The 21,008-nt window shown below is 38.4% G+C and overlaps 2 protein-coding genes across 7 annotated transcripts in view; one reads left to right on the top strand and one right to left on the bottom strand.

The window, feature by feature from the left end:
- The window catches only part of LOC106612218 (kinesin-like protein KIF3A), a 36,042-nt gene extending 20,185 nt beyond the window's left edge, over positions 1 to 15,857 (top strand). For all 6 annotated transcript variants that reach the window (XM_045724197.1, XM_045724196.1, XM_045724195.1 and 3 more), the window contains 7 exons: positions 126 to 306; positions 1,806 to 1,916; positions 10,658 to 10,783; positions 10,988 to 11,041; positions 11,895 to 11,963; positions 12,106 to 12,227; positions 13,724 to 15,857. In XM_045724197.1, coding sequence (XP_045580153.1) covers positions 126 to 306; positions 1,806 to 1,916; positions 10,658 to 10,783; positions 10,988 to 11,041; positions 11,895 to 11,963; positions 12,106 to 12,227; positions 13,724 to 13,772 — 712 coding nt within the window. In that variant the 3' untranslated portion in view covers positions 13,773 to 15,857. The remainder of the gene's footprint in view (positions 1 to 125; positions 307 to 1,805; positions 1,917 to 10,657; positions 10,784 to 10,987; positions 11,042 to 11,894; positions 11,964 to 12,105; positions 12,228 to 13,723) is intronic.
- Positions 15,858 to 16,451: 594 nt separating this feature from the next.
- LOC123744677 (uncharacterized) lies at positions 16,452 to 18,278 on the bottom strand. Its single transcript, XM_045724198.1, has 4 exons — positions 18,083 to 18,278; positions 17,845 to 17,910; positions 17,366 to 17,479; positions 16,452 to 16,733 (listed from the first exon to the last, which is right to left on the bottom strand). Exons 1-4 carry the CDS (start codon positions 18,206 to 18,208, stop codon positions 16,596 to 16,598), a joined length of 444 nt encoding a protein of 147 aa, XP_045580154.1. The 5' UTR covers positions 18,209 to 18,278; the 3' UTR covers positions 16,452 to 16,595.
- Between the last annotated feature and the right edge of the window lie 2,730 nt (positions 18,279 to 21,008).

The raw sequence follows: 21,008 nt of genomic DNA, 5'->3' as shown, positions 1-21,008 counted from the left end.
TTGGATGCCCTCTTGTCGATCAGAGACATCTAGAAGGGTATAAGGAATATGACAGAAACTCCATCTAGCCTACTAAAGCTATTTTCAGATCTATTGAGCCCTGACCTCTAACCTCCTTCCCCCAGACAGGAGCATCACCTGCTGCTGGAGAAGCTGTCAGCCCTGGAGAAGAAGGTGATCGTAGGAGGGGTGGACCTCCTGGCCAAGGCTGAGGAGCAGGAGAAACTACTGCAGGAGTCTAACAATGAGTTAGAGGAGAGACGCAGGAGGGCTGAGCAGCTCCGCAGAGAACTAGAGGAGAAGGAGGTATACCATCTTACACACTATATTACAGGGCCTTCAGAAAGTATTCAGACCCTTTTACCTTTTCCACGTTTAGTTCTTATAGCCTGAATTTGAAATTGATCAAATTAAAATGTTTGTGTCACTGGCCTACACACAATACCCCATAATGTCAAAGTGGAATTATGTTTTTCAAAATTCAGACTGTAACACAAGAACATTTGGAGAAGGTCAAGGGGTGTGAATACTTTCTGAAGGCACTGTACATCATACCATCAACCCAAGGCAGCGCTGCAGAGAACTGGAGGAGAAGCAGTTCTATCACAGAATATGATATAATCTACAGTACATTGTAGAGGGTAACCAGGGTCCTAGTTCAGACAACTGAAGAGCTGTAATACATATATGGCTTAGTGGTTAACTCCCCTTGCTCATCTGACATGTCTCATTTCTGCATCAAAATACTCACCACTACACTTCCTCTGACTGTTTGAGCGGGGCTGATTCTCAGTGATAAAGTGGGGCTGATGAGAGGTGGTATTTTGGTGAGATGGCACATGCCCAGCATATTGGGAAACGAAATTAGTCATAACGTATAAACAACTGTCCCATGTCCAACTAGCACCCTATTCCCTACATAGTGCACTAGTCTAAACTAGTGCACTATGTCAGGGGAGGGACACAAATTGAGACTACAGATTATTTTATGGGACAATCTATTTATGTTGTTGTTGAGAAAGATGAGTAAATGTATTTATTGGTTCTTGTAATTTTCATGAGCGATGAAAATGTCATGAATATAACGTTATTTGTTGATGTGAAAAATCAACATTAATTTTTTATTTTTTTAAGGTTGCCATAACATTTTGGGTGGGGTTGCCAGAATTTCTGGTGAAAAAAATTGAGTCCATGCTGAAAAAGTTTGAATACCACTGCCTTAAAGTCTACTAAGTCACACCAGTCAGCACCTTGCTAGTTCAGATGAGGTGCCTGCTTTGCTTTCCCTGAGAATGGCAATGGCATCTGTCGATGAGCAGAGGAATTGAACATAATAAAAGCTACAAACTGACTCTGGTCAGAAGCAGTGAACTACATAGCGAATAGAGTATCTTTTATAAATGTATGTAGTTCTGTTCTTGAGCTGTTCTTGTCTAATGATGTTCTGTATTATGTCATTCTGTATTATGGTTCATGTTTTGTGTGGACCCCAGGAAGAGTAGCTGCTGCTTTTGCAACAGCTAATGGGGATCCTAATAAAATACCAAAATACTCCATCTTGTTTCCATCAGGGGGAAAAAGCCTTCAGGCGTTATCGTTTTCCTACGTGTTCTGTTGTCTCCGGCGGTGCAGTCTTCTATGTTCAAGGGAGACTTTTTAATGCCATATTCAGTATCTCCAGCACCATACCAGTATCTACATGGAGATAATTAATGAGGTTCAAAAGTGGTGAGGTTTCCTGTTTAATTATTAAATAAATGAAATTAAATCCAAAACTCCCTGTCTTGTTTGTGACGTCCATGCAGGCGGAGCGTCTGGACATGGAAGAGAAGTACTCCAGTCTGCAGGAGGAGGCTCAGGGGAAGACCAAGAAGCTGAAGAAAGTCTGGACCATGCTGATGGCTGCCAAGTCAGAGGTAAGAATGTCCAAGTCCCACAGGACTCTGGTGAAAACAACTGCACTATATAGTGAATAGGATGTATCCCAAGTGTGTTCAAACACAGGACTGGGGCCTTGTTGTGTTGTGGATGACCTGCAGCAGGAGCAGAACATTAACACACATCATTGGCTCATTACTTCATTAACATACATCATTGGCTCATTACTTCATTAACACACAGGATTGGTTCATTACTTCATTAACACACAGTATTGGTTCATTACTTCATTAACACACAGCATTGGTTCATTACTTCATTAACACACAGCATTGGTTCATTACTTCATTAACACACAGCATTGGTTCATTTGTTAATTAACACACAGCATTGGTTCATTACTTCATTAACACACATCATTGTTTCATTAACACACAGCATTGGTTCATTACTTCATTAACACACATCATTGGCTCATTAACACACAGCATTGGTTCATTACTTCATTAACACACAGCATTGGTTCATTACTTCATTAACACACAGCATTGGTTCAATACTTCATTAACACACAGCATTGGTTCATTACTTCATTAACACACAGCATTGGTTCATTACTTCATTAACACACAGCATTGGTTCATTACTTCATTAACACACAGCATTGGTTCATTACTTCATTAACACACACCATTGGTTCATTACTTCATTAACACACACCATTGGTTCATTACTTCATTAACACACATCATTGGTTCATTACTTCATTAACACACAGTATTGGCTCATTACTTCATTAACACACAGCATTGGCTCATTAACACACAGCATTGGTTCATTACTTCATTAACACACAGCATTGGCTCATTAACACACAGCATTGGTTGATTACTTCATTAACACACAGCATTGGTTCATTACTTCATTAACACACATCATTGGTTCATTAACACACCATTGGTTCATTACTTCATTAACACACATCATTGGTTCATTACTTCATTAACAAACATCATTGGTTCATTACTTCATTAACACACATCATTGGTTCATTACTTCATTAACACACAGCATTGGCTCATTACTTCATTAACACACAGTATTGGCTCATTAACACATCGTTGGTTCATTACTTCATTAACACACAGCATTGGTTCATTTCTTCATTAACACACAGCATTGGTTCATTACTTCATTAACACACATCATTGTTTCATTAACACACAGCATTGGTTCATTACTTCATTAACACACGTCATTGGTTCATTGCTTCATTAACACACATCATTGGCTCATTAACACACAGCATTGGTTCATTACTTCATTAACACACAGCATTGGTTCATTACTTCATTAACACACAGCATTGGTTCATTACTTCATTAACACACAGCATTGGTTCATTACTTCATTAACACACAGCATTGGTTCATTACTTCATTAACACACAGCATTAGTTCATTACTTCATTAACACACAGCATTGGTTCATTACTTCATTAACACACAGCATTGGTTCATTACTTCATTAACACACAGCATTGGTTCATTACTTCATTAACACACATCATTGATTCATTAAAACACAGCATTGGTTCATTACTTCATTAACACACGTCATTGGTTCATTGCTTCATTAACACACATCATTGGCTCATTAACACACAGCATTGGTTCATTACTTCATTAACACACAGCATTGGTTCATTACTTCATTAACACACAGCATTGGTTCATTACTTCATTAAAACACAGTATTGGCTCATTAACACATCATTGGTTCATTACTTCATTAACACACAGCATTGGTTCATTTGTTAATTAACACACAGCATTGGTTCATTACTTCATTAACACACAACATTGTTTCATTAACACACAGCATTGGTTCATTACTTCATTAACACCGTCATTGGTTCATTGCTTCATTAACACACATCATTGGCTCATTAACACACAGCATTGGTTCATTACTTCATTAACACACAGCATTGGTTCATTACTTCATTAACACACAGCATTGGTTCATTACTTCATTAACACACAGCATTGGTTCATTACTTCATTAACACACAGCATTGGTTCATTACTTCATTAACACACAGCATTGGTTCATTACTTCATTAACACACAGCATTGGTTCATTACTTCATTAACACACAGCATTGGCTCATTACTTCATTAACACACAGCATTGGCTCATTAACACACAGCATTGGTTGATTACTTCATTAACACACATCATTGGTTCATTAACACACCATTGGTTCATTACTTCATTAACACACCATTGGTTCATTACTTCATTAACACACATCATTGGTTCATTACTTCATTAACACACAGCATTGGCTCATTACTTCATTAACACACAGTATTGTCTCATTAACACATCATTGGTTCATTACTTCATTAACACACGTCATTGGTTCATTGCTTCATTAACACACATCATTGGCTCATTAACACACAGCATTGGTTCATTACTTCATTAACACACAGCATTGGTTCATTACTTCATTAACACACAGCATTGGTTCATTACTTCATTAAAACACAGTATTGGCTCATTAACACATCATTGGTTCATTACTTCATTAACACACAGCATTGGTTCATTTGTTAATTAACACACAGCATTGGTTCATTACTTCATTAACACACATCATTGTTTCATTAACACACAGCATTGGTTCATTACTTCATTAACACACGTCATTGGTTCATTGCTTCATTAACACACATCATTGGCTCATTAACACACAGCATTGGTTCATTACTTCATTAACACACAGCATTGGTTCATTACTTCATTAACACACAGCATTGGTTCATTACTTCATTAACACACAGCATTGGTTCATTACTTCATTAACACACAGCATTGGTTCATTACTTCATTAACACACAGCATTGGTTCATTACTTCATTAACACACAGCATTGGTTCATTACTTCATTAACACACAGCATTGGCTCATTACTTCATTAACACACAGCATTGGCTCATTAACACACAGCATTGGTTGATTACTTCATTAACACACATCATTGGTTCATTAACACACCATTGGTTCATTACTTCATTAACACACAGCATTGGTTCATTACTTCATTAACACACATCATTGGTTCATTACTTCATTAACACACAGCATTGGCTCATTACTTCATTAACACACAGTATTGTCTCATTAACACATCATTGGTTCATTACTTCATTAACACACAGCATTGGTTCATTTCTTCATTAACACACAGCATTGGTTCATTACTTCATTAACACACAGCATTGGTTCATTTGTTAATTAACACAGCATTGATTCATTACTTCATTAACAAACATCATTGGTTCATTACTTCATTATCACACATCATTGGTTCATTACTTCATTAACACACAGCATTGGCTCATTACTTCATTAACACACAGTATTGGCTCATTAACACATCATTGGTTCATTACTTCATTAACACACAGCATTGGTTCATTTCTTCATTAACACACAGCATTGGTTCATTACTTCATTAACACACAGCATTGGTTCATTACTTCATTAACACACAGCATTGGTTCATTTGTTAATTAACACACAGCATTGGTTCATTACTTCATTAACACACTCTTTCATCGTCATTGGTTCATTGCTTCATTAACACACATCATTGGCTCATTAACACACAGCATTGGTTCATTACTTCATTAACACACAGCATTGGTTCATTACTTCATTAACACACAGCATTGGTTCATTACTTCATTAACACACAGCATTGGTTCATTACTTCATTAACACACAGCATTGGTTCATTACTTCATTAACACACAGCATTGGTTCATTACTTCATTAACACACAGCATTGGTTCATTACTTCATTAACACACAGCATTGGTTCATTACTTCATTAACACACAGCATTGGTTCATTACTTCATTAACACACAGCATTGGTTCATTACTTCATTAACACACAGCATTGGTTCATTACTTCATTAACACACATCATTGTTTCATTAACACACAGCATTGGTTCATTACTTCATTAACACACGTCATTGGTTCATTGCTTCATTAACACACATCATTGGCTCATTAACACACAGCATTGGTTCATTACTTCATTAACACACAGCATTGGTTCATTACTTCATTAACACACAGCATTGGTTCATTACTTCATTAACACACAGCATTGGTTCATTACTTCATTAACACACAGCATTGGCTCATTAACACACAGCATTGGTTCATTACTTCATTAACACACAGCATTGGTTCATTTTTTAACACACAGCATTGGTTCATTACTTCATTAACACACATCATTGTTTCATTAACACACAGCATTGGTTCATTACTTCATTAACACACGTCATTGGTTCATTGCTTCATTAACACACATCATTGGCTCATTAACACACAGCATTGGTTCATTACTTCATTAACACACAGCATTGGTTCATTACTTCATTAACACACAGCATTGGTTCATTACTTCATTAACACACAGCATTGGCTCATTAACACACAGCATTGGTTCATTACTTCATTAACACACATCATTGTTTCATTAACACACAGCATTGGTTCATTACTTCATTAACACACGTCATTGGTTCATTGCTTCATTAACACACATCATTGGCTCATTAACACACAGCATTGGTTCATTACTTCATTAACACACAGCATTGGTTCATTACTTCATTAACACACAGCATTGGTTCATTACTTCATTAACACACAGCATTGGTTCATTACTTCATTAACACACAGCATTGGTTCATTACTTCATTAACACACAGCATTGGTTCATTACTTCATTAACACACAGCATTGGTTCATTACTTCATTAACACACAGCATTGGTTCATTACTTCATTAACACACAGCATTGGCTCATTAACACACAGCATTGGTTCATTACTTCATTAACACACAGCATTGGCTCATTAACACACAGCATTGGTTGATTACTTCATTAACACACAGCATTGGCATTACTCATTAACACACAGCATTGGTTCATTACTTCATTAACACACAGTATTGGCTCATTAACACACCATTGGTTCATTACTTCATTAACACACAGCATTGGTTCATTTCTTCATTAACACACAGCATTGGTTCATTACTTCATTAACACACAGCATTGGTTCATTTGTTAATTAACACACAGCATTGGTTCATTACTTCATTAACACACTGTTTCATTAACACACAGCATTGGTTCATTACTTCATTAACACACATCATTGTTTCATTAACACACAGCATTGGTTCATTACTTCATTAACACACGTCATTGGTTCATTGCTTCATTAACACACATCATTGGCTCATTAACACACAGCATTGGTTCATTACTTCATTAACACACAGCATTGGTTCATTACTTCATTAACACACAGCATTGGTTCATTACTTCATTAACACACAGCATTGGTTCATTACTTCATTAACACACAGCATTGGTTCATTACTTCATTAACACACAGCATTGGTTCATTACTTCATTAACACACAGCATTGGTTCATTACTTCATTAACACACAGCATTGGTTCATTACTTCATTAACACACATCATTGCTTTCATTAACACACAGCATTGGTTCATTACTTCATTAACACACGTCATTGGCTCATTGCTTCATTAACACACATCATTGGCTCATTAACACACAGCATTGGTTCATTACTTCATTAACACACAGCATTGGTTCATTACTTCATTAACACACAGTATTGGCTCATTACTTCATTAACACACAGCATTGGCTCATTAACACACAGCATTGGTTCATTACTTCATTAACACACAGCATTGGCTCATTAACACACAGTATTGGCTCATTACTTCATTAACACACAGCATTGGCTCATTAACACACAGCATTGGGTCATTACTTCATTAACACACAGCATTGGTTCATTTCTTCATTAACACACAGCATTGGTTCATTACTTCATTAACACACAGCATTGGTTCATTTGTTAATTAACACACAGCATTGGTTCATTACTTCATTAACACACATCATTGTTTCATTAACACACAGCATTGGTTCATTACTTCATTAACACACATCATTGTTTCATTAACACACAGCATTGGTTCATTACTTCATTAACACACGTCATTGGTTCATTGCTTCATTAACACACATCATTGGCTCATTAACACACAGCATTGGTTCATTACTTCATTAACACACAGCATTGGTTCATTACTTCATTAACACACAGCATTGGTTCATTACTTCATTAACACACAGCATTGGTTCATTACTTCATTAACACACAGCATTGGTTCATTACTTCATTAACACACAGCATTGGTTCATTACTTCATTAACACACAGCATTGGTTCATTACTTCATTAACACACAGCATTGGTTCATTACTTCATTAACACACAGCATTGGTTCATTACTTCATTAACACACGTCATTGGTTCATTGCTTCATTAACACACGTCATTGGCTCATTAACACACAGCATTGGTTCATTACTTCATTAACACACAGCATTGGTTCATTACTTCATTAACACACAGCATTGGTTCATTACTTCATTAACACACAGTATTGGCTCATTAACACATCATTGGTTCATTACTTCATTAACACACAGCATTGGTTCATTTCTTCATTAACACACAGCATTGGTTCATTACTTCATTAACACACAGCATTGGTTCATTTCTTCATTAACACACAGCATTGGTTCATTACTTCATTAACACACATCATTGTTTCATTAACACACAGCATTGGTTCATTACTTCATTAACACACGTCATTGGTTCATTGCTTCATTAACACACATCATTGGCTCATTAACACACAGCATTGGTTCATTACTTCATTAACACACAGCATTGGTTCATTACTTCATTAACACACAGCATTGGTTCATTACTTCATTAACACACAGCATTGGTTCATTACTTCATTAACACACAGCATTGGTTCATTACTTCATTAACACACAGCATTGGTTCATTACTTCATTAACACACAGCATTGGTTCATTACTTCATTAACACACAGCATTGGTTCATTACTTCATTAACACACATCATTGTTTCATTAACACACAGCATTGGTTCATTACTTCATTAACACACGTCATTGGTTCATTGCTTCATTAGCACACATCATTGGCTCATTAACACACAGCATTGGTTCATTACTTCATTAACACACAGCATTGGTTCATTACTTCATTAACACACAGCATTGGTTCATTACTTCATTAACACACAGCATTGGTTCATTACTTCATTAACACACAGAATTGGCTCATTAACACATCATTGGTTCATTACTTCATTAACACACAGCATTGGTTCATTTCTTCATTAACACACAGCATTGGTTCATTTGTTAATTAACACACAGCATTGGTTCATTACTTCATTAACACACATCATTGTTTCATTAACACACAGCATTGGTTCATTACTTCATTAACACACGTCATTGGTTCATTGCTTCATTAACACACATCATTGGCTCATTAACACACAGCATTGGTTGATTACTTCATTAACACACAGTATTGGCTCATTACTTCATTAACACACAGCATTGGCTCATTAACACACAGCATTGGTTCATTACTTCATTAACACACAGCATTGGCTCATTAACACACAGCATTGGTTGATTACTTCATTAACACACAGCATTGGCTCATTAACACACAGCATTGGTTCATTACTTCATTAACACACATCATTGGTTCATTAACACACCATTGGTTCATTACTTCATTAACACACATCATTGGTTCATTACTTCATTAACAAACATCATTGGTTCATTACTTCATTAACACACATCATTGGTTCATTACTTCATTAACACACAGCATTGGCTCATTACTTCATTAACACACAGTATTGGCTCATTAACACAGCATTGGTTCATTTCTTCATTAACACACAGCATTGGTTCATTTCTTCATTAACACACAGCATTGGTTCATTTCTTCATTAACACACAGCATTGGTTCATTACTTCATTAACACACAGCATTGGTTCATTTGTTAATTAACACACAGCATTGGTTCATTACTTCATTAACACACATCATTGTTTCATTAACACACAGCATTGGTTCATTACTTCATTAACACACGTCATTGGTTCATTGCTTCATTAACACACATCATTGGCTCATTAACACACAGCATTGGTTCATTACTTCATTAACACACAGCATTGGTTCATTACTTCATTAACACACAGCATTGGTTCATTACTTCATTAACACACAGCATTGGTTCATTACTTCATTAACACACAGCATTGGCTCATTAACACACATCATTGGTTCATTTCTTCATTAACACACAGCATTGGCTCATTAACACCTGGTCAGTCTGTCATGGAAAGAGCAGGTGTTCATAATGTTTTGTACACTCAGTGTATAACATAATTAATACATTCTCAATAATTATTTAGGATACAGACCTCAAAGGTATGCCAAACATCCTTCACCAAAATGACATTTTCTGTGGCTCTAATTTCAGAAAGATCCAAAAGATCATGAATATATTTGTGGCCATCTCGTATGGAATTGTCCAGGAGCAGTCACATCAACACATGGCATTGGCTCATTTCTTCGTCAACACATGGCATTGGCTCATTTCTTCGTCAACACATGGCATTGGCTCATTTCTTCGTCAACACATGGCATTGGCTCATTTCTTCGTCAACACATGGCATTGGTTCAGTGGTTGTTGAGAGGTTGTTGTTGTGTTGTCAGATGGCCGACCTGCAGCAGGAGCATCACCGGGAGATCGAGGGCCTGCTGGAGAATATCCGCCACCTCAGCAGAGAGCTACGACTGCAGATGCTCATCATAGACAGCTTCATCCCACAGGAATACCAGGTGTGTGTGTGACAACTTCCTGTCTGTCTACATGTCGTAGACATGTGTGTGTGACGTGTACATGTGTGTGACATGTCGTAGACGTGTGGGGGTCTGTGTGTGTGTGTGTGTCCGTCCATTTATGTTTCCATTTATGTTTGTGTGAGAGCGTATTTAGTTAGCGCTGATGCTAATATGGTTCCTGCTTCTTCCTGTCTGGTGCAGGAGATGATTGAGAACTATGTACAGTGGAATGAGGACATTGGGGAATGGCAGCTGGTGAGTTCTGCATACAGCCACAGTGAAATATTTAACCTGAGAATAATTACTGTAATTTCCAGACTATAAGCCGCAATTTTTTTCCCAGGCTTTGAACCTCGCGGCTTAAACAATGACGCGGCTAATATATGGATTTTTCCCGCTTTCAATTTTTTTTTCTCCTAAAAAACACATTCTGTGACGTGCTCAGTTTTTTGGCGGCATGAAGCTTTCATTAGACCAATGAAATTGCCGAACGGGTTAAGGTCAAACAACTTTTTGGTTTACTGTTTAGATTAAATCGAGCACTCTCAAACTTCCCATCATTCTGATTACGGTAGTCATTTTGTCACCCTCATCATGGCAAAGACACGGAGAAATGCATATGATGCAGCTTTCAAGTTGAAGGCGATTGATCTGGCTGTTGGAAAAGGAAATAGAGCTGCTGCACGGGAGCTTGGTCTTAATGAGTCGATGATAAGACGTTGGAAACAGCAGCGTGAGGAATTGACTCAGTGCAAAAAGACAACTTAAGCTTACTACTAATTTTTTATTTTTTGTTACAAGCCGTGTTTCGTTAAAGCCTATTTATTTTTGTTACAAGCCGTGTTTCGTTAAAGCCTGTGTAAAGTTCATTTGTTTCAATGTACCTGTAGGCACCTGCGGCTTATAGACATGTGCGGCTTATTTATGTTCAAAATAATATATATTTTTTAATTCAGTGGGTTCGGCTTATATTCAGGTGCGTTTAATAGTCCGGAAATGACAGTAGGCTAAGGGGAGAGAGTTTCTTATCATAGACAGTACAGAGCCACGTTGGTGTGATTGCTTCATGCTTATGACATTGTTTATTTGTTTACTTGTTGGTCCTCAGAAGTGTGTAGCGTACACTGGTAACAACATGAGGAAACAGACCCCCGTGCCGGACAAGAAAGACAAAGATGTGAGTTCTTAGATCACGCCTACATAAGAAGACAGACAGCATAGTGCATCTGGATAATATTATTCTACCCTCGCTTTCTTTTCCTCCTCCAACCCTCTCTCTATCCCTCTCTCCTACCTCTCTCCTTCCTCTCTCCTCCCAGCCGTTTGAGCTTGACTTGTCCCATGTGTACTTGGCCTACACAGAGGAGAGTATGAGACAGTCACTGATGAAGCTGGAGAGGCCCAGGTCCTCCAAGAGTAGTAGGCCCAAGACTGGACGAAGGTAAACCACCACCACCGTCTGTCTCCCAGCTGCTGTCGGTACATCGTTATCCACCATAAAGAATAGTGTTAATACCAACCAGAATAACAGTACTAATATACCAACCAGGATAATGGTACTAATATACCAACCAGAATAACAGTACTAATATACCAACCAGAATAACAGTACTAATATACCAACCAGGATAACAGTACTAATATACCAACCAGAATAACAGTACTAATATACCAACCAGAATAACAGTACTAATATACCAACCAGGATAACAGTACTAATATACCAACCAGGATAACAGTACTAATATACCAACCAGGATAACAGTACTAATATACCAACCAGGATAACAGTACTAATATACCAACCAGGATAACAGTACTAATATACCAACCAGGATAACGGTACTAATATACCAACCAGGATAACAGTACTAATATACCAACCAGGATAACAGTACTAATATACCAACCAGGATAACACTACTAATATACCAACCAGGATAACGGTACTAATATACCAACCAGGATAACGGTACTAATATACCAACCAGGATAACGGTACTAATATACCAACCAGGATAACGGTACTAATATACCAACCAGGATAACGGTACTAATATACCAACCAGGATAACGGTACTAATATGCCAACCAGGATAACGGTACTAATATGCCAACCAGGATAACGGTACTAATATGCCAACCAGGATAACGGTACTAATATGCCAACCAGGATAACGGTACTAATATGCCAACCAGGATAACGGTACTAATATGCCAACCAGGATAACGGGACTAATATGCCAACCAGGATAACGGTACTAATATGCCAACCAGGATAACGGTACTAATACACTGAGTGGACAAAACATTAGGAATACCTTCCTAATATTGAACACCCTTTTACCCTCAGAACAGCTTCAATTCGTTGGGGCATGGACTCGAAAGGGGTCGAACGCGTTCCACAGGGATGCTGGCCCATATTGATTCCAATGCTTCTTATAGTTGTGTCAAATTGGCCCGATGTCCTTTGGGTGGTGGACCATTCTTGATACGGGAAACTGTTGAGCGTCAAAAACCCAACAGCGTTGCAGTTCTTGAAACAAACCGGTACACCTGGCACCTACTACCATACCCTGTTCAAAGGCACTTCAATCTTTTGTCTTGCCCATTCACCCTCCGAATGGCACACATAAACAATCCATGTCTCCATTGTCTCAAGGCTTAAATATAATTTTTAACCAGTCCTCCCCTTCATCTACACTGATTTGAAGTGGATTTAAGTGACATCAATAACAGATTCACCTGGATTCACCTGTTCAGTCTGTCATGGAAAGAGCAGGTGTTCTTTTGTATACTCAGTGTATATTAACCCCATGATCATCTCATTTGCATCTCAAATGGCACCCTATTCCCTATGGGCCTAGGTCAAAAGTAGTGCACTAAATAGGGAAAGGGTGCCATTTGTGATGCAACCCTCCTCTTATCTCCTGACAGGAAAAGATCAGCGAAGCCCGAGGCTGTGATGGAATCCCTGCTGCAGTGAGAGAGCCAATCAGGGCTGGAGCCCCATGTACTGCAATGAATCTACACTACTTTACTTTAGAATTAACAACAGCAGTCAATGAATCTACACTACTTTACTTTAGAATTAACAACAGCAGTCAATGAATCTACACTACTTTACCTTAGAATTAACAACAGCAGTCAGTATGAGTCTACACTACTTTACATTAGAATTAACAAGAACAGCAGTCAATGAATCTACACTACTTTACATTAGAATTAACAACACAGTCAGTCAATGAATCTACACTACTTTACCTTAGAATTAACAACAGCAGTCAATTAATCTACACTACTTTACCTTAGAATTAACAACAGCAGTCAGTCAATGAATCTACACTACTTTACCTTAGAATTAACAACAGCAGTCAGTTAATGAGTCTACACTACTTTACATTAGAATTAACAAGAACAGTCAGTCAATGAATCTACACTACTTTACATTAGAATTAACAACAACAGTCAGTCAATGAATCTACACTACTTTACCTTAGAATTAACAACAGCAGTCAATGAATCTACACTACTTTACTTTAGAATTAACAACAGCAGTCAATGAATCTACACTACTTTACCTTAGAATTAACAACAGCAGTCAGTCAATGAATCTACACTACTTTACATTAGAATTAACAACAGTCAGTCAATGAATCTACACTACTTTACATTAGAATTAACAACAGCAGTCAATGAATCTACACTACTTTACCTTAGAATTAACAACAGCAGTCAGTCAATGAATCTACACTACTTTACCTTAGAATTAACAACAGCAGTCAGTCAATGAATCTACACTACTTTACCTTAGAATTAACCACAGCAGTCAGTCAATGAATCTACACTACTTTACTTTAGAATTAACAACAGCAGTCAATGAATCTACACTACTTTACTTTAGAATTAACAACAGCAGTCAATGAATCTACACTACTTTACCTTAGAATTAACCACAGCAGTCAGTCAATGAATCTACACTACTTTACTTTAGAATTAACAACAGCAGTCAGTCAGTAATCGAACATGAAGATCTTTATTGTCGTTATTTAAAAAGATTTTCTTAATACACTGTATAGCCAAGTAAGGTTTTAAATGTGAAGGGAGGCGAGGAAACGGTTGGTCGGTCGGTCAAGGAGGGAGGGAGCAAGCAGTAGAAACTGTACTCTAGGATTTAGGTTTGCGTCCCAAATGGCACACCCTATTCCCTATTTAGTGCACTACTTTTGACCAGAGCCCTATGGGATACCCTATGAGCCCTGGTCAAAAGTATTGCACTAAATAGGGAATAGGGTGTCATTTGGACCTGCCCCTTAGACTGCTCAAGTCAAGGGGACCTTGTATTATATTAAGGGGAGGCTTGTTGAGAATAGTCAGCTTAATGTTGAGTCTTAATGTAGTCATCGAGCACAGTTCAGTGGGCAACACACAATGTCCCAAATGAAACCCTATACCCTTTATAGTGCATTACTTTTGACCAGGGCTCATAGGGTGTCCCGTAGGGCTCTGGTCAAAAGTAGTGCACTAAATAGGGAATAGGGTCACATTTAGGACATAGGAGAATACGAATAAAAATAATAAAAAATAACTAAAAAACGAATACATTTGCACAATGAGCGCTTATCTCTAAAATACATCTTTACAGTTGTTGGTTAGCTAGCGTATTTTCGCCATATTAGCATGGATGTGACATCAGTCGAAACACCTCAAAATAAAACGTGATATTAATAACAAGATACAACAAGCTGATATCAGCCTCCTACGATTCCCCACGTGGCAGCTTCTTGTCAGCTATCTGACTGTTCAGAATCATAATACCACACGGACTTCTGCCTTATCGACGCACATATCAGTTAGTCAGCTAACCTGTCTATATAGTAGTGCTATTTGCCCATTAAACACTAACTAAGCCATTTATTGTCACGCTTTGATTTCTTCCTTTTCATCTCATCGTTCATGGTGTATTGTAGTGGAAGCAAAGTGTCTTTATTTTGGAATATACTGTATTTCAAATGTTTACATCTACTGAGCCCCCCCTGTATTTTAGTAATTTATTAAATTATTGCACATGTTTAATCTCACTCTCTTTCTTTCTCTTTAGATTTGATTTGTCTGGTTGCTGTGTGATTTGTCTGGTTGCCGTGTGATTTGTCTGGTTGCCGTGTGATTTGTCTGGTTGCCGTGTGATTTGTCTGGTTGCTGTGTGATTTGTCTGGTTGCCGTGTGTAGCATGTTTTAAAATTGGAATCAGGCTAGGTTTCTTCCTCTCTAGGTTTCTTCCTGCCTTCTTGGGAGTTTTTCTAGCCACTGTGCTTCTGCATTGCTTGGTCTCTGGGGATTTAGGCTCGGTATCTGTAAAGCACTTTGTGGGAACTGCTAATGTAAAAAGGGCTTTATAAATGTGAATGATTGGTTGATGCTTTAACAGCATGGCACTGCCAAGAATTTGACTTGCTCCACGATTTGCCTGGTTGTCCACACACATGAAATAGTATAATGTTAACGATTGTGTTTTACCAGTGCTTTAGTGTGGAGACTGACAGATAGTTGAGTGATTCCACGTTATGAAATGTAGTTTGAGGCTAGAGTCAGGAATAGGTCAAGTCTAGAAAATCTTTGGTGCAGTAGTATCAACACACTTAATAAACCACATTTAGAACAATACTTTTTGCCACTTTTACAAGTTAATTTATTCATAAATAGTACAAAAGTAAATACCATAATACATTTAAATAATACAATACAATAACAATATGAGGTACTGGACTATGCAGAGTCAACAGAGTTTCCATCAGTCCTCTCAGCAAAGCTATAGGGTTGTTTGTGATGAGCGGCAGGGTGAGGGACAAGAGTAAATGGCCTGGGCACAGTTGAAGAGGTTTGTCAGGAGATCGTGGAGCTGTTCCTCATCACCGTTCTCCTTCACAGTGCAGTTGGTTGGATGAAACTGGGGAGAGAACAGAGAACATTCCACTGAGAAGCATAGACTGCCTAAAGAACCCAGATCACTACCTTAGAACCCTAACATGCTGTACTTCATCAAGGCTCAGGGTGTTTGCCTACAACATGCATGGTGCTCAATACATCTTGTGTAAAGAAACAAGATTTTTTTGCGGATGAATGAAATAGTATTGCATTATGGGGGAGTTTTCCTGGACTAGGATGAAGCCAGTTTAATGGATTCAGATTAAGATCATTTCCATAGAAAGTGCTTTTTAGTCCAGGCCTAGACTTCATCCATGTCTGAAATACCGCCCTATATGTTTTGAGTTACTTTTTCTACACTGATAATTGTTATGGCTAATAGAGTAGTAGTTACTGTTTGATTGACAAGAGCAGGGCTCTGTTCAAGTGTGTGCAACATTACAAGATATAAATACATTGTGTTGAACAGACAATCTCTACTCATGAATGTATATCTGCAACATTTTGGATGTTTCACTGAATACACCTAAGTTAGCCTGGGTACCAGTCTGTTTGTGCCATCATGCCACTCCTTTGGCATGACAAGAATTTGCAGCCCAGGATAGAGTAGACCCCCCCCCAACCAAGCTTAGATTTGTCTGAATGATTCCTTACCTTATTGTACAGCTTCAGCACTCTACTGATTTTAGATATGTTGTTTAATGGACTCCTGTACTGCGCATGGTTTATGGCAGACAGAATAGTCTCAGCTATGCAGAAATCTTCAGGCTGGAATTTGAGAAAGTCATGATTATTGATGAATCTGCTGTTGTAATGGATACAATACGCTGTAGAAAATTCTAAAATACATTGTCAACTTTCTGGTCAGCACTAATAAGTGTCTGATTGCATCAACAAGTATTGACATGGGTAAGTTAACAGTAGTTATCACTGATGGACATGAGGGTCCCATTTTCCAGACACAAATTAAGGCTAGTCTTGGACTAAGGAGCACTTTCAATGGTGAATATCCATTGAACATGGTTTTTATTCTCTAGGACTAGGCTTAATCTGTGTCTGGGGAAACCGGCCCATGATGGAACACTGTCTACCATGTTTTCATCCTATTCATCAAGATTATGGATACAATTTACCCCGTTTTCCCTGCAGCGATCTTGATCGAATCCCGCTGGCACTAGACTGTCCACAAGGGCCTGAAACTAGAAACAAAATGTTTGTTATTTGTGTCATTTTTCATGACCCCTTTGCGCTCATTTTTAACAAGAGGCCTTCTAATCCGATAGAGTAGAGCAACATTTGATAACGCTATAGATACAGTGGATTATAATGCAGTTATAATACTTGTCATATGCAACATTTCAATCTTCTTACCTCCAAACCTCCATTGAGGATCTTGTTAGCCTCGTCGATGATCGTAAGCAATAGATGAGTCTCATCAGTGGGCGCAGTGAAGACCAGCACAAATGCAAAGGAGAAGAGGAGTGTGACAGTCTTCATGTCTTTACAGTAGTAGTAGTAGTAGTGGTAGCAGGCTATAACTAGATACAGTCTCAGCCCTCGGGGTGAAGAAGGTTCAAATGTGACTGACGCAACGTCAAACACAGCTCTCTTATACTGTCTCTTGACACTGAAACTACTCACAGAGCCCGTTAGATAGAGATCACTAAGTCACAGCTAAGATTTTGACAATCAACATCCAGGATGTCCTTATATGGGAAGTCATATTGCATATGATCATTTGGCAATCAAATAGTATCAAACTGAAACTTGATGATTGACAGAGTGAAAATGTATGAAGTTTAATTTCAAAACCCTATATATTTTTCACATTTGTGTTTTTTCATTAGAAATGATTGTTTGTAGGTACCTTAATGTGTGTGTAAAATATTACTGTTCTCAGGTTTTGTATTTATAGATTTAAAATGCAAAGCGCTATATATCCATTGTTTAACTGGAATGGAATGTACGTATCCTGTATATTTGACTGTGATATGTGGTTGTCTCACCTAGCTATGTTATTAAGATGAATGAACTAACTGTAAGTGACTCTGAATAAGAGTATCGGCTAAATTACTAACATATAACATGTATATGTCAGCAGCAGCCACTGTGCAAGTGAAGGCATTCTGATGGCCTTGTGATAAAAGCTGTTTTTCAGTCTCTCGGTCCCAGCTTTGATGCACCTGTACTGACCTTGGGTGGTTGTTGTCCTTGATGGTCTTTTTGGCCTTCCTGTGACATCGGATGCTGTAGGTATCCCGGAGGGCAGATAGTTGGCTCCCGGTGATGCGTTGTGCAGACCGCACCACCCTCTGGAGAGCCCTGCGGTTGTGGGTGATGCAGTTGCCGTACCAGGTGGTGATACAGCCCGACAGGATGCTTTCAATTGTGCATCTGTAAAAGTTTGTGAGGGTTTTAGGTGCCAAGCCAAATGTCTTCAGCCTCCTGATGTTGAAGAGGCGCTTTTGCACCTTGTCTGTGTGGGTGGACCATTTCAGTTTTCAGTGATATGTGCGCTGAGGAACATAACTTTACACCTTCTCCACTGCTGTCCCGTCGATGTGGATAAGGGGGTTCTCCCTGTGCTGTTTCCTGAAGTCCACGATCATCTCCTTTTTTTTTTGACGTTGAGTGAGAGGTTATTTTCCTGACACCACACTCCCAGAGCATTCACTTCCTCCCTGTAGGCTGTCTCGTCATTGTTGGTAATCAAGCCTACTACTGTTGCGTCGTCTGCAAACTTGAGGATTGAGTTGGAGGCATGCTTGGCCACACAGTCATGGGCGAACAGGGAGTACAGGAGGGGACTGAGCATGCACCCTTGTGGGGCCCCAGTGTTGAAGATCAGCGAAGTGGAGGTGTTGTTCCCTACATTCATCACCTGGGGGCGGCCCATCAGGAAGTCCAGGATCCAATTGCACAGGGTGGGGTTCAGACCCAGGGCCTCAAGCTTAATGATGAACTTGGAGGGAACTATGGTGCTCAATGCTGAGCTATTGTCAATTAACAAATCAAATGTTATTTGTCACATGCTCCGAATACAACAGGTGTAGACCTTACAGTGAAATGCTTATTTACAAGCCCTTAACAAACAATGCTTTAAGAAGTTACGATTTAAAAAAAAATGTGTTAAGTAAAAAATAGATAAATAGAAAATTAAAGTATGTTTTAAGATTGGAATCATGCTAGGTTTCTTCCTACTTCCTCTCTAGGTTTCGTCCTGCCTTCTTGGGAGTTTTTTCTAGCCACTGTGCTTCTGCATTGCTTGGTCTCTGGGGATTTAGGCTCGGTATCTGTAAAGCACTTTGTGGGAACTGCTAATGTAAAAAGGGCTTTATAAAATAAATGTGAATGATTGGTTGATGCTTTAACAGCATGGCACTGCCAAGAATTTGCCTTGCTCCACGATTTGCCTGGTTGTCCACACACATGAAATAGTATAATGTTAACGATTGTGTTTTACCAGTGCTTTAGTGTGGAGACTGCCAGATAGTTGAGTGATTCCACATTATGAAATGTAGTTTGAGGCTAGAGTCAGGAATAGGTCAAGTCTAGAAAATCTTTGGTGCAGTAGTATCAACACACTTAATAAACCAAATTTAGAACAATACTTTTTGCCACTTTTACAAGTTAATTTATTCATAAATAGTACAAAAAGAAATGCCATAATACATTTAAATAATACAATACAATAACAATATGAGGTACTGGACTATGCAGAGTCGACAGCGTTTCCATCAGTCCTCTCAGCAAAGCTATAGGGTTGTTTGTGATGAGCGGCAGGGTGAGGGACAAGAGTAAATGGCCTGGGCACAGTTGAAGAGGTTTGTCAGGAGATCATGTAGCTGTCCCTCATCACCGTTCTCCTTCACAGTGCAGTTGGTTGGATGAAACTGGGGAGAGAACAGAGAACATTCCACTGAGAAGCATAGACTGCCTAAAGAACCCAGATCACTACCTTAGAACCCTAACATGCTGTACTTCAACAAGGCTCAGGGTGTTTGCCTACAACATGCATGGTGCTCAATACATCTTGTGTAAAGAAACAAGATTTTTTGCAGATTAATGAAATAGTATTGCATTATGGGGGAGTTTTCCTGGACTAGGATGAAGCCAGTTTAATGGACTCAGATTAAGATCATTTCCATACAAAGTTATTTTTAGTCACAGCTAAAATTATGACAATCGACATCCGGATGTCCTTATATGGGAAGTCATAATGCATATAATCAATTAGCAAATCAAATGGTATCAAACGGAAACTTGATGACTAACAGAGGATGGATATCCTGAAATT

The sequence above is a fragment of the Salmo salar genome, chromosome ssa09, assembly GCF_905237065.1.
Source record: "Salmo salar chromosome ssa09, Ssal_v3.1, whole genome shotgun sequence".
NCBI classification, from domain to species: Eukaryota; Metazoa; Chordata; class Actinopteri; order Salmoniformes; family Salmonidae; genus Salmo; species Salmo salar.
The sequence above is the reverse complement of the archived record's forward strand: the minus strand, read 5'-3'. Positions and strand labels throughout refer to the sequence as shown.

Excerpts from the sequence above, each read along its gene's own strand:
- LOC123744677 (XM_045724198.1), bottom strand. The coding sequence starts at position 18,208 with ATGAAGACTGTCACACTCCTCTTCTCCTTTGCATTTGTGCTGGTCTTC. Across the intron at positions 17,911-18,082 it reads TCCTCAATGGAGGTTTGGAG|TTTCAGGCCCTTGTGGACAG; the intron begins GTAAGAAGATTG and ends TTTTGTTTCTAG. Across the intron at positions 17,480-17,844 it reads ATCGCTGCAGGGAAAACGGG|CCTGAAGATTTCTGCATAGC; the intron begins GTAAATTGTATC and ends CTCAAATTCCAG.